The following is a 12,963-nucleotide window of genomic DNA, read 5'->3' on the forward strand; positions in this document are numbered from 1 at the left end:
AGAGCCACTGCCTGATTACTAAAACTGTTTGTACCATGAAAAAGCCTCACATAGTACAACATCAAGGAAAGATCCAGTCAGATCAGAGTCATCAGGAGGATGTAGATAGATTCAGGAAAGCTGTAATTTGGACTTTAACAGTCATTAAGATTGCTTTGTCTAACGGTAAAATACCTGTAACAGCTATTACAGATAGACATAGCAAGTTGATGTAATTACTAAAACTGTTTGTACCATGAAAAAGCCTCACATAGTACAACATCAAGGAAAGATCCAGTCAGATCAGAGTCATCAGGAGGATGTAGATAGATTCAGGAAAGCTGTAATTTGGACTTTAACAGTCATTAAGATTGCTTTGTCTAACGGTAAAATACCTGTAACAGCTATTACAGATAGACATAGCAAGTTGATGTATTTACCTCACACTTCTGTATCATTTGCCTAATTTCTGAAGTAGTGATTTTAAAATGGATAATATATAATCTGCTTTATACATATGTTATTGATTTGAGGCTTTTTATTGTTGTCTGAGACTCCATCTGCTGTTGCTGCTTTTTTTTTTCCAGGGGAAGCCACTCTTTATGACTCAACAGCAGATGTCTCCTCTCTCCTGGGAAGGCATCCTTGATTCCTTATTTGTTCTTTTTGAAGAGTGCAAAAACCCTGCTTTAATGAAAATTAAACACGTTGGCAGCTTTGTCAAGAAGTGTAAGTTTGTTCAGACTAATTTTCATGTGTCATTTTAGCAGGTAGTTCTTAAGGATCTGAATGTTTAAGTAATGCTTTAGTTGCTTTGATTCATTAATGGTTGTAACTCAGGGCTTTGAGCATCTGACTTTTTGTGGGCAGACTCAACATTGCAAAGGGGATCTTGGGAATCTTAGTAAAGCTTTATTCAGGTCCAAGAAGATCAAATGCAAGTGGTTTTTGAAGTGCTGTGACTCAAATGTGCATCCTTCTTAGTCTGTACTATATTTATATTTGAGGAGGCACTTTCTTGGAAAGTGTCTGAGCACTGTGTACAGCAAAGCTCCAAGTGTGCACAATAGGATGTTAAGTTGAAAGCAGGACAGTGACTAGAGGTATGAGGAAAAAAAATGCTAGAAAGGAACTTGGTAATCCTTGGCCCTTTGATCGTTTGGATCCTGTGTGCTATCTGAATTTTGCATCTGTAACTTGTAAATAGTATTTCTGTGCTTCCACAAAATAATTTCTAAAGGAATAAATATTTTACTGATAGTGTGCTTAGATTCCTTTTGGAGAAGAGAAAAGGTTCATCAGTTTTTCTATTAAGATATAGCGGAAAGCCATTTGGTTCCAAGGGACGTGTCATGCCCTCTGTGACAGTTCCATCCAAGAGTTTCTAGACATTATTAGCGAACAGTAATTTTCTGAAGAATTTTTAGCACAATCTCCTGTGAGCAATTGATTATCTCAGTGCTTGCTGGCTGGAACTAGTCAATGGCAAACTTGAGCTGCAATAAATGCCTGTGGTTGTTTGTTAGACAATAGACTAGTGCCTCCCTCAGGCAGAGGAGCAGACCCTGCCCTGGACTCCACAGCTTGGCTGGGTGAAGCCCTTGAGTTAGAGAATGTACTTTGCATTGGTAAAGGAAGGCTGGGAAGAAATTAGAAACCAGAGAGGCTCTCAGCCTCTGGTGTTATGAATGGGACAGAATTATGGTTGCTATGGGAACTGTCTTAGCATTTCCTGATTTTTATTTTTTTTTTGTATGTACCATATTTCAGCCTTAACTCTGCATTGATACAGTCTTTTTCTAGTTCTTATGCATACTGGGCTTTTTTAAGAAACATATTCTGGAATGATTTAACATTTCTTGAGAGTCTGGAACTAAATGTTTTTTTCTTTCTGTTTAGTTTTATTCCCTAATTTTTCTTTCCCCAGTGTTTTCTTTTCTTTATGAAATGCCAGTTGGCTAATGAAAAAACAAGTATTTTATTTTTACAGATGCAGACACTATAGCTGAGCTCAAGCAACTGCAACCCAGTGTGAAGGATTTTGAAGTAAAGAGTGTGGTTGGCCGTGGTCACTTTGGAGAAGTCAAAGTAGTAAGAGAGAAAGTCACTGGTGATGTATATGCTATGAAGGTGATGAGCAAGGAGTTCCTGCTGGCGCAGGAACACGTATGTATATTTTTCTGCTGTGACAGTAGGAGGATAAATTGCAATTTGCTGAACACTTCCTTTTTGTCATTACTATTAGAATTAAGTTAAAAATGTGTCTTGAGAAAGATCATCTCATATTTCAGTGAAGTAATAGATTTGTGTGTAGTTTTGCTGTTTTTAAAAGCCATTGTCATCATCTATGGATCTACTGGGTGAGGTGCCATCCCCAGGTGCCGAAACATGGCTGCTCTTGTAAAGAGCATCTAATTGTGAGACAAGAAAGAACAGATGAAGAGGTCACTGGATCACTATTGATCTGGTTGATGATGGCTTGAATTTTCTATTCATTAAGGGTTTTTTTTATTTTAAAGAGCGGTGTAGAATGTCAGGAGTGGGTGTGAAGGCAAACTGTGGTGACCGGATTTTTATGGAGAGCCTCTCGCTAGCTTGAGAAATGTGTTACTTGGAAACTTTAAAAAGGGATAATGGAGCTTGTTATCATAGTTTGGTGAGAAACAGAAGTTAATCTTTCGCTGACATGAGATGACAAGTAGGACAGAGATCCTCCATGAAAGCCCTCGTGAATTTTTACAGCAATATCTGCATCAGTTGTTCCCAACACAAGGTGCTCTTAGGTGGCTCCTGAGATCCCTCGTGGCTACCAGAAGTGAAGCTAAACTAAAATTACCCTTGCTATGGCACAGATTGACAAGAAAGCAAAGTATGGTGCTTCCCTCATATGGCACTTGCTCAGCTTTGTTCAGCGTAGGTCAGTGCAAGTAGGGAATGTTGATCTAAAGACACTTATAGTATTCTGTAATAAAACTCATTTCTTATTGTCTGGCTGAACATCTGAATAATTAAATAGGTGCTAGAGGATGATTTCAACAAAGCCTTATATTTTAATGCCTTACAATGAATTGATTACTGAATTGGCTGTAGGATGCTACCACATAATTGCTCCAGCTTCTCTTCTGCTTGTCTGATTCTTTTGAGATTAGTTTTATTTTACTGGGGTCAGTCCAGATGAGGTCAAGCAGGATTGCATTCCAGACTGGTGGGTGCTTCACCAGATTGAAAGGGAAGCTAACCTCTGCTGCAGAGACTGTTCAGCTAAAGCAAGCAAGGCAACAGGAGGTGGGAGGGGAACAGAAAACAAAAAGAAGTAAAATTACTTTTTCAGAGGTGCACATCACAAGGAAATAGGATTGAACAATTTCTGTGTTAATTTTTAGTGATGTGTGCCTTTGGCACAGACTCAGCTTTTTCTAAAACTAGGGGATTCTAATGTATTCTAACTCCCTCTCATCATGATATAATTGAACACTTTTTTTGTAGGTGTCATTTTTTGAGGAAGAATGCAGTATATTAGCTCAGAGCACCAGTCCATGGATTCCACAGTTGCAATATGCATTTCAAGACGAGAAAAATCTCTACTTGGTAATGCCTGGAGTCTGTTTTCCTGCTCTATTGAACAGTATTGCCATAGTTATATTAAAGAACAATGTGATGGTTTAAATGTGCTCATTTTCTGTCAGTTTTCCTGCACTACATGCCACTGCTTGATATGTATCCAGTGTAATATGGAGGAGTTGAATGGGATATCTTTTGTATATGTGAACTATACCTGTTCTTTTAAAATTTTCTGTAGGTTATGGAGTATCAGCCTGGAGGGGACTTGCTGTCACTTTTAAACAGATATGAGGACCAAGTGGATGAGAATATGGTGCAGTTTTATATTGCAGAGTTGGTTTTGGCTATTCACAGTGTCCATCAGATGGGCTATATACACCGGTGGGTAAAGGTTGCTTTGCACTGCACATGAATGTTTAGTCAGTGTCATGCCACAAAAAGTGATGCAGTCCTGTGTGTTTCATTTCATGTTCTGCCCTCTTTCAGGACAGTATTTCACATGCTGTATCAGAAGGCAAAATTAGAAAATTAATCAGACTCCCAACTATAATTGTAGCTAAAGGCATTAACTTTGATGTAAAGTTCAGACTAGTATCAAGAAAGGATTGTTACATATATTTTTCTGGAGGCTCAGTAAAAAGAAGTGCTATAAAAAATTTAAATCCTTTCCAGAGATTGCTGCATTTGGCACCACACAGTATGGGAAATTAGTGTAATTGTTAAAAACTGTTGTGTGCTGATTGGCGAACAGGGCAGTATAGGATGTTGGAGTAGTTAAATATCACAGAGTTTTCTCAAGCCTTGGAGGCTGTTTCTGTGTGCATTTTCAAATCATATTGGTATTTCATAAATTTATTCCATTCTGAGGCTGTGGATATGCTATGAAGTATTTTATGTTCCAAGCAGCTGTGGTGGCTGCACTTAGAGCTACTAAGTGGCTTTCTAATGCAAGGTCACTGTCTGGATTTGGAAGATGTGCAGACTAAGATGTAAGAGAATTTGGGAAGAAAGCTGCATAATACTTTGCTGTAACTCAGTTATAATGTAGTAGAGGTGCAAAACCACCTTCTCTTTCCATCTCCTGTCCATAACTATTAACTTTCCATGAAATGAGGGGCACTTTAGTACTTTCATATTTGCTTGGAAACAGAACAGCAGTTGGAAATAAGACTCCCACTCGAAAGGCTTTGTGCAGTTGAGCACACAGTTGAGTGTAGCTGAAAGGGATATCCTGTCGTCTGGCTGGGACAGTAGGGAATGGTATGGAAAGATTCTGATTGCTTTCTTCTTGCTTACAGAGATATCAAACCAGAGAATGTTCTTATTGATCGAACAGGACACATTAAACTGGTGGACTTTGGGTCAGCTGCTAAAATGACAGGAAACAAAATGGTAATAAAGTGGATTTAAACTTTGTCTGTGGCTTGTTTGGATAGTCCAGTCAGAAAGGGAAGGCCAGCTTTGCATCTGTTCCTTGATTCCACCCTGCTCTTCTAAGGCAGAAGAATCTTGCCCAACATGGAATCTATTCAAAACTATGTTTGTCCCTTGATGAATGGAGTTTGTTTGCAGCCCTTAGTACATGTGTATTTGCTTCTTAAACCATTAATGCACAAGAAGGTAAAAGCAAGTCTACTCTTGCATGGTGCTGCACTGTGATGCAAATCTTCCTTCTAGAGGTTCTTACAGCTGTTCAGTTTGGTGTTTAAAGAGGACATGGATTTGGAATTGTTCATAACTGGATGAAAGTTGTGTCTGTTGTAACTAAGGTGGTATAGTTTTGAAGACTGTGGAGCTCTTGATTAAAATGAGTCACATTCCAATGCTCTGGGCTTCACTCACCAGGAAGCACTCCATTCAAATCTGTGAATTGATGGAGTTCTTTATAAGTTGCATGTATTTCATGCATAAATTTCATACAACTTCCAGGGAAAATTTAAAATTAAAATCTATCTAAGTGAGAATATGAAGTTCTGTACCAGATTCTTGTCTTGTTTTACAATTTCTATTTTTTCATAGCATTTGCTTTGTAATGTGATCCTTAATATCCTGTTTCCCCTCTTCTTCCATTTTCAGTGCTTCTCTGCATTGAATTTTCCTTTTAAATGTTTTCTTCACATTATCTGTTCAGTCACCCTCAGGTCCTTGTGTTAGCCTGCCTGCTGTTTTGTTTCATTCCTTGTGTCACTCAGGGCAAAAATTATTGCAGTTTTGGCTCCTGAATTCACTGAAGTTCAGATATTAGTGCTTTGCTGATTATGAACACAAGGTAAAAAGGTGACAGAATGGAATGAGGGCAGGGAATATTTATGTCTGAATTTGACTGGTTTTGAAATTTCAGCTATGATGTGCCAGTTAATTCTGGTTGAAGCAGTAGTGCTAGAGTATGTTTGCTGCTTAAAGCATCAGTTTTGTAATGCTGTGCTTTCTGGAATGCTAGTTTTCTGCTCTAGCTGTTTATACTTCATAGGAACAGTTAGCTCTGATAACGTGACTGTACCCAAATACTTGCTTTGTGTAACCTTTCACTTACTTGCTTAACAGCCTTGCTTAAAATTATTTGCTTAAAATTCACTTGGAGAGCTGGAAATTATGTCTCCTAAGTGTTGCTTTATTACCAAGATGACAATGAACAGAAAGTGCTGTAATTTCACTTGGTATGTCTTTGCTACTAGGTAAATGCCAGGCTACCAGTTGGCACACCTGACTACATGGCACCAGAAACGCTAACAGGGCTGAGTGGGGATGGCAAAGCCTCTTATGGCCCAGAAGGTGACTGGTGGGCCCTTGGAGTCATTGCCTATGAAATGACCTATGGAAGACCTCCATTCGCTGAAGGGAATTTAGCAAAAACTTTCAACAACATCATGAACTTCCAGGTAGTGAGAACTGCTTCCCTGCTCACAAGTGAAAAGTCTGTAACTAAAGACTGTTTTTACAGCTAAGAAATGAAGCTTATGGATGTCTCTTACTTTGTCATGTTCATAAAGTATTTAGAATATGTGCTTGATATTGGTTTTATGTCTCATATTGTAGATATCAAGTTATTTTCTGTAACAGGTGTCATCATCCCTGGTTCAGAAAATCCTAAGCCACAAACCCTTGGAAGTTGGGGAGAATTTTCTGGGGAAGTGACTTGTTTTGCACTTCCATTTGTGTATTCCATTGGCAATGAATAAGATGCTGACCTGGGATACCATTTGCCTGGTTGGGAATGGTTGTTCCTGTGTTCTTATCTGTAGTGCAGTAAATGCATATAAAAGCCTGTTTGGAAAAAATGCACCAAGCTTTTATTTATGTGCTATAAATATTCATCCTTTGTGTCTGACATATCTCAGGATAATGAAAGTTAATCTTACTGTTCTGAGCCTGTTTTGTACTGAGCAGAAATCCTTTTCTTTCTAATGCAGAGACTTCTGAAGTTCCCAAAGGCTGTGAAAGTTAGCAGTGAGTTTGTTGACCTGATCCAGAACCTGCTCTGTGGTCCGAAGGAAAGGTTGGGTTATGAGGGTCTCTGCTGCCATCCATTTTTTTCTAAAATTGACTGGAATCATATCCGTAACTGTAAGTAGAATAAAACTCTATAACCAATTTCTGTTTCTTTAGGTAATGTGAAAAGTTGTACAATGTGAGTATTTAAGTGTGTGTCATCTGAATAATCACTCATAATGACACAGGGCTGCATCCTGGAGCAGGTGTTTATAACACAGCAGCTCAGTTTGGATTTTGAATAGGCTCTGTGAATATCTCAGGTGAAAACTGTAAGGTAAGATGAAACTTAATAAGACTCCGTAGGAATTTCTGATGCAATTGCCATATTACTGCAGGCACTAGACTGGAAAATCAAAATGGTCCTTTCCATGTCCTTCCTCAGGTTAAAATACATCAGTATGTTCATTCAGGCCTTTCCCACCTTCATTTGCTTAATTTTGGCATTATGTAATTTTTCTGTTGTATCTTCAGCTTTCTCTTTTGTTGCTTGTGAACCGACTTCACTTAAGGTTAGTTTATTTTTTGTAGCTCCAGTAAGTGATGCAATGTCCATGGACAAAGGACCACTGGAGATGGGGATAGTGGGGATAATATATCACTCATTTCTTTGTCAAAAATCTGTTCATTCAAATAGGAATACAATAAAAACTGCGAAGCAGATAATTTTCTATGTAGAAAACTGTTTATTATACTATGTAAGCAATGGAATTTAGTATTTGGAAGTTCTGAGGCACCAGCTCCATGGCAAAACCAAATATTTCACAGATCATCAATGATCTCTGTATGGGTGTCTGACTTGTGTTGGAGAGTATTTTAAATTATTTGGACTGTAAGCTTATCTGGGCAAGGAACATGTCTGCCTTATGTTTTTTATCAAGTGTGCTGTAAGGGGAATGATTGTGCTACATTTTCCATGATAAATCGCTAAACCAGTGCTTCTACTTTCGATGACTATCTCAGCACTTCAGCTGTCAGCTCCACAGACTGTCTGCTCACTTTTCTGTTGATTCATTAATTTTGAACTTGTGGAGCTGCTGTTCTGTTAAATTCCATTGTTTCTGCCCTTTGAGAGCCACTGAGCCTCGAGCCCTTTTCATCATTTTAGCATATATTTCCCAGCTCACTCTGCCTTCTTTCCCCAGAGCCCTCCCTAAGCCACCAGTTTCTGTTTCTGAAATTTTTCTATTGCATTTTTATCCTATTATCTCAGATCTAGAGAAGGAAAAAAAAAAGGTGCCATGTGAGCATATGTTCTGGTGTTTCCTTGGCAATTGCCTGTCTAGTGTTCACACAACTGCATGAGTTAATTGAGCATTTTTGCCACTTCATGTGGCAGTGGTGGTGCTGATGGACAAGCTGGTAGACAGCCCTGATGTCTTGTAATGCTGGAATAATCATTTGGGATTTAAAAGCATCCCATTTCTGTCTGCAGCTGCCCAGTGAATTGCATCATTCCCTGTAATATCTGGACCTGCCGACTGTGAAGATTCATGCAGTTTTGACCCCTGACTTGGTTGTTATGCCTCATACTTGATAAACCCCTGCTGTAACTAGCACAAAACACAGCAGTCTTCCTGCTTTACGCAGCAGATTCAATGTGTCACCTATTGCTTTGCTCTCTGCAGTGGTTCTCCTTGTGCTGGTTTTTCAGGGCACTGGCATTCTATTCAAAACCTGTGTTGGGTTTGACCCAGGCTGTCAAAAAGCTAAAGGTTCCTTTCTGATCTTGACCTCTGCTGGTAGTGGTGTTTGAGTTGGAGCAATGGCAGCCTGAGAAAATTAGGAAACCAGTGAGTGCTGGGAGAGATCGCAGGATTTAGATTTATATGAGAGAATCTCACTCCCTCAAGTTAATCTGGTCAAAGATTTTGGGGTTGGAGTGTTGGACTTGGTGATCTTAAAACCTTTGCCAACTGAAATGATTCCATGATTGTTAAATTCTATGTCAGTACAATCAGACTTTCTTCTAGTCTATAAGGGCAGTGATGTAATTTCTATTTCAGACTGAGCAAGGTAGGGAAAAAATTGGTGCCATTGACTTGCAGGTATTTAATTATCATGCTGAGAGCTCCAGGGTAGCCATTCTTAATGCACTGGTTTTGGCTAAGAATGTGTCATTAAGGGTTTTTGAGTGTTACATTTTGTTGTTATGGTAACCTATGTAACACTTGACTTTTTAGTAGACCCCTTCCCAAAAGATAGTTGCCTCTAAAACAGCTCCCAACTTCCTTGGGTTCAAGTAGTGTGTCTGTAGAAGCAGCTCTTAAGCTACAGAAGCAGAATCAAACTATTAAACCTAAGGTCAGGTTTAACTGAATCTATCTCAACAAGCAATTTTCCCCTTTACTGGAGTATTGTACTAAAACATACTTAAAGATTCTGCTCTCTGTTGATTTCTGCTATTTAATGACTTCAGAAGCTTATTAAAAAAAGCCTCACCCCAAAACAGACACACTCCTAAAACAGAAAAAACAACCCAAAACTTTTAGAAGTTTGTGTTGATTTACTTGACAGAGTTTTCTGAAAATATTTTGGAATTCATTTACCTGGAATTTACATATTTCTATCTCTGTTTCAGATAGCAGAACTATATGAGTATTTAATGAGTACCTAAAATCAGAGGCAGAGAACAGAGGAATGAGATGCTTCAGTTGTCAGCAGCAAGGCTGCATTCTGTATAATTTGGGGTTTTGTTGGTTACCTTTTGTGATTTGAGATCCATAAACTGCATTTTCTTTTTCATTGGGAACCAAAAATCTGCTCACTGGGAGGGGGGCAGAAGACTTTTTTTTGTCATCTAAGCAATACATATGTATAGCATAAAGAGTCTTCATTTTAAGAATTGCTTTGTTACTGCAGTCCAAGTGGTCTTGAAAATGGAGTAACATGTTTGGACTTGCATGAGGAAGGTCTTTCTATAAGAAGACAAGCATTAATGTCTTGTGCAAACAAAAGAACTTGTGAAAGCATTAAGGACTGATTTTTAGGCTGTCTCCATGGGCAGGAACCCAAATCTCAGTCCAAGGCTCTTCCTTATAAACCCAAAGTTGTCCTTCAGTATGTTAACAGTTAAACATTGTGGTGTTTCACTTAAATGCTTGTCTTGAGAAAAATGTGTTGACTTGTTTCTCAAAGTGGAGATTGCTTTCATTTCAGCTTGAAATTCGCTTTTATTAGCAGAAATGTATGTGTTGGATCATTGTGTTGACAGAAAAGTAAAGGTGTTAGCACAATATTGTATAGATTGGTTACAACTAGTACAATGCTTTTTCATGAGTGGTCTTAGAGAAAATATCCTTAAATTACATCACTGGGATTTTCTATTTTTCTTCCATAGCACTTTCTCAAATAGGTCTGTTAGAGCCTGAGGAAGAGTAGTGCCTAACCTACTTAAAAAGGCTGTGTGGATGCTTTTTCTCGGAAAGCATTTATAGATCACCTTGTAGATCAAGAAAAGACACATTTTTATCCCTAAGAAACATTCTGTCTTGCCTTTAAGTTTCCCATTTCAGTGGAGTCTTTCACTGTCCCAGGGGAAATGCAGTCTCGCTTTTCTGAATTTGCATGAAAATATTTTGAAAGGATGGAAAGACCTGGTTCAGGCAATGTTCTTTGAACGAGTCATAAATACACACACTCATGTAGAGTTAACAAAAGAAAAGCTTCTTTCCATAAGAGACATTTTAGCTAATCTTAATGGCAAACTGGTTAAAGGACTGTAGTGTGTGTGTGGTGGTTTTGGCTTTTTCTTTTCTTCCTTTTTTTTGTTTTAAACTTAGCAACCTACAACACCCCCTTTTCCTCTGAAAGTCATTCTTTGGAACAGATGGAAGAGGGTTACATCCTTCCACAAGTGGGGAGGTATCTAGGCAAGCAATTGGCTTTTTTAAAACATGCAGTTCTCCATAAGATACTTTAAATGGGAAGCAGAACATGTACGTTCCTTGTAATATATCGGAGACAAAAAGGTCTTCATGCCCAACCCGTTGGTGTGAGTAGAAGCATCAGGTTTGTTGTCCTTTTGAGTAAGAGTTTTGCCTCCCTTTTGGGTGAGCCTGAAAAAAGTGCAAAGTTTTCACCTTGTCAGATGTGATGGCATGGTGTTCACATTCAGCTCTCAGAGGCTTATCTTGACCTCTACTAAAGGATTCTTCCCTTTAAAGAAGCAGCTGATAAGCACATCAATGTGTTTGCATTCACCAGTCTTCATCCTTTTCTGAAAATACTATAGTTGTGTGACAGCTTTCTGATTTTAAGCAAGAAATAATAATTTAACTAGAGATTCTGTCATCATGTGACCCACATTTGAGAACAAAATTGCTTGTCTGTTATGAGACTACTCCATGTATTCTGTAGGTATTTTGGGCATCAGGCAAAGGACTCCTCAGTCTTAGGAACAAAAGACTGCAGAGGCTACCAAACAATTAACAAAATCAGACATAGAGGATCCAGCTTTTATTAAAAAGAAGTTATTCCCTTTTATTCCTGAGTGATTTTTTTCTCCAGTGTGCTGAAACTTCTGAAGAAGTTTTGCTTCTCATTTTCAGTCACTGTTGACAAGTTCAGAACTATTTAACATCTAGAGGTGTTTTTGTTGAATGGCTGTTCTAAGTTTTCTCTTTATTTGCTACTATTTCTTGACAAAAGTATTGAATCAAAGTTATACTGCAGAGTTGCAGAGGCTTTGGACTGTTAGTCATGGATTTTTGTGAATGCAAAATAGAGGGCAAAGGATTTTTTCATTATTTTTTCATCTAATGTTCACAATTTCTCTTCTTTGTTCTCATATTTTATTAAACATCAGAGGAAGCTGTGGTGTAAAACACTGTGCTCTTTAAACTAGTTTCCCACCAGCCCCAAAGGTTTGCTCTGTCTCGCATTCAGTTTTATCTTTGTGCATCCATTGTTCCCCCACTGAGTGCTTTTCATCTTTTTATGTGCCTGCATAGTTAAAGGATAGTTTCTTTTATGCATGTGGTTTGAGTAGGAATTCTTATTGTTGGTAAGAGGAATGACTTTCATTTTAATTGCAAGGGCTTGAAGATGGCTCTTAAGATCTTCTTTGCTGATTTCTGGTGAGAAGTAAGGCTCTAGATCTCCCTTTCAAAGATGAAGTTATCCATCAGGCGCTTAAAAGACAGCTAAGTTGCTTTTTGCTACCTCTTTAAGAAAAATTTTGGACTTCCCCAGATGAAAAGTTTGCTGTTTTCTCTATTACTTTCCCTCACAGACAGTATCTGTATTCCAAAACTGTCAAAAACCCTCCAGCAACCCCTTCCTGTAAGAGGATGTGCAGAGTTCTTTCAGCAAAAGTCCTGAGCTAAAAAATACTAATCCTGAACTAATCCTCCTCTGCTGTGAATGAACTGTAACTTTGGGCTTATATTTGCATTAAAGATGATTTACTTACAAATTGTTTTCTGTTACTTCTCTGGTTTTAGTCATTCAGAGCATATGGAAGAGTAGCTGGACATTATCCTGACATCAAGTGATTTTTAAAAAAATTACAGATCCTAATCAACAATCTATTTCAAAATTATGTTGAGGGTACATCAATAGCAGCATGATATTGGACGTAAATGTATATTATAACCAATATAGCAGAATAAATTAATAAATTCATGCTATTGACAGGCATTTTAAATGTTCTGAAGCTGGTAAGTAAAACTGCTTACTACAGAACCCATTTAATTTGTATATTTCCCCCATTTATCTCATTCTGATGTACTTGGAACCACTGTACGTGAGCAGCATCCTATCTGCTCCATGGAATTTCTTCTCACTTCCCTGCTTGGGAGCAGTGTCAGAATGGCTCCTTGGGGAGCTGCTAACAAAGCCTGTGTGTGTCGTTGGGATTTGGCAGTTTATACAGGCAGATAATTTTTTTTTTTTTTGCCTGTTAATGCTGGTCTGATGGATAGTTTCAGCGTG

At 38.3% G+C, this 12,963-nt stretch overlaps 1 protein-coding gene across 1 annotated transcript in view; it reads left to right on the forward strand.

Annotated features, from left to right (window-relative positions):
- Positions 1 to 12,963, forward strand: part of CIT (citron rho-interacting serine/threonine kinase) — a 69,790-nt gene that overhangs the window by 474 nt on the left and 56,353 nt on the right. Inside the window, 7 exon segments of the mRNA XM_009081826.1 lie at positions 567 to 708; positions 1,970 to 2,145; positions 3,466 to 3,567; positions 3,779 to 3,921; positions 4,839 to 4,932; positions 6,216 to 6,419; positions 6,951 to 7,104. Of these exon segments, the coding sequence (XP_009080074.1) occupies positions 567 to 708; positions 1,970 to 2,145; positions 3,466 to 3,567; positions 3,779 to 3,921; positions 4,839 to 4,932; positions 6,216 to 6,419; positions 6,951 to 7,104 (1,015 nt within the window).

The sequence above is a fragment of the Acanthisitta chloris genome, unplaced genomic scaffold (assembly GCF_000695815.1).
Source record: "Acanthisitta chloris isolate BGI_N310 unplaced genomic scaffold, ASM69581v1 scaffold44589, whole genome shotgun sequence".
Classification (NCBI taxonomy): Eukaryota; Metazoa; Chordata; class Aves; order Passeriformes; family Acanthisittidae; genus Acanthisitta; species Acanthisitta chloris.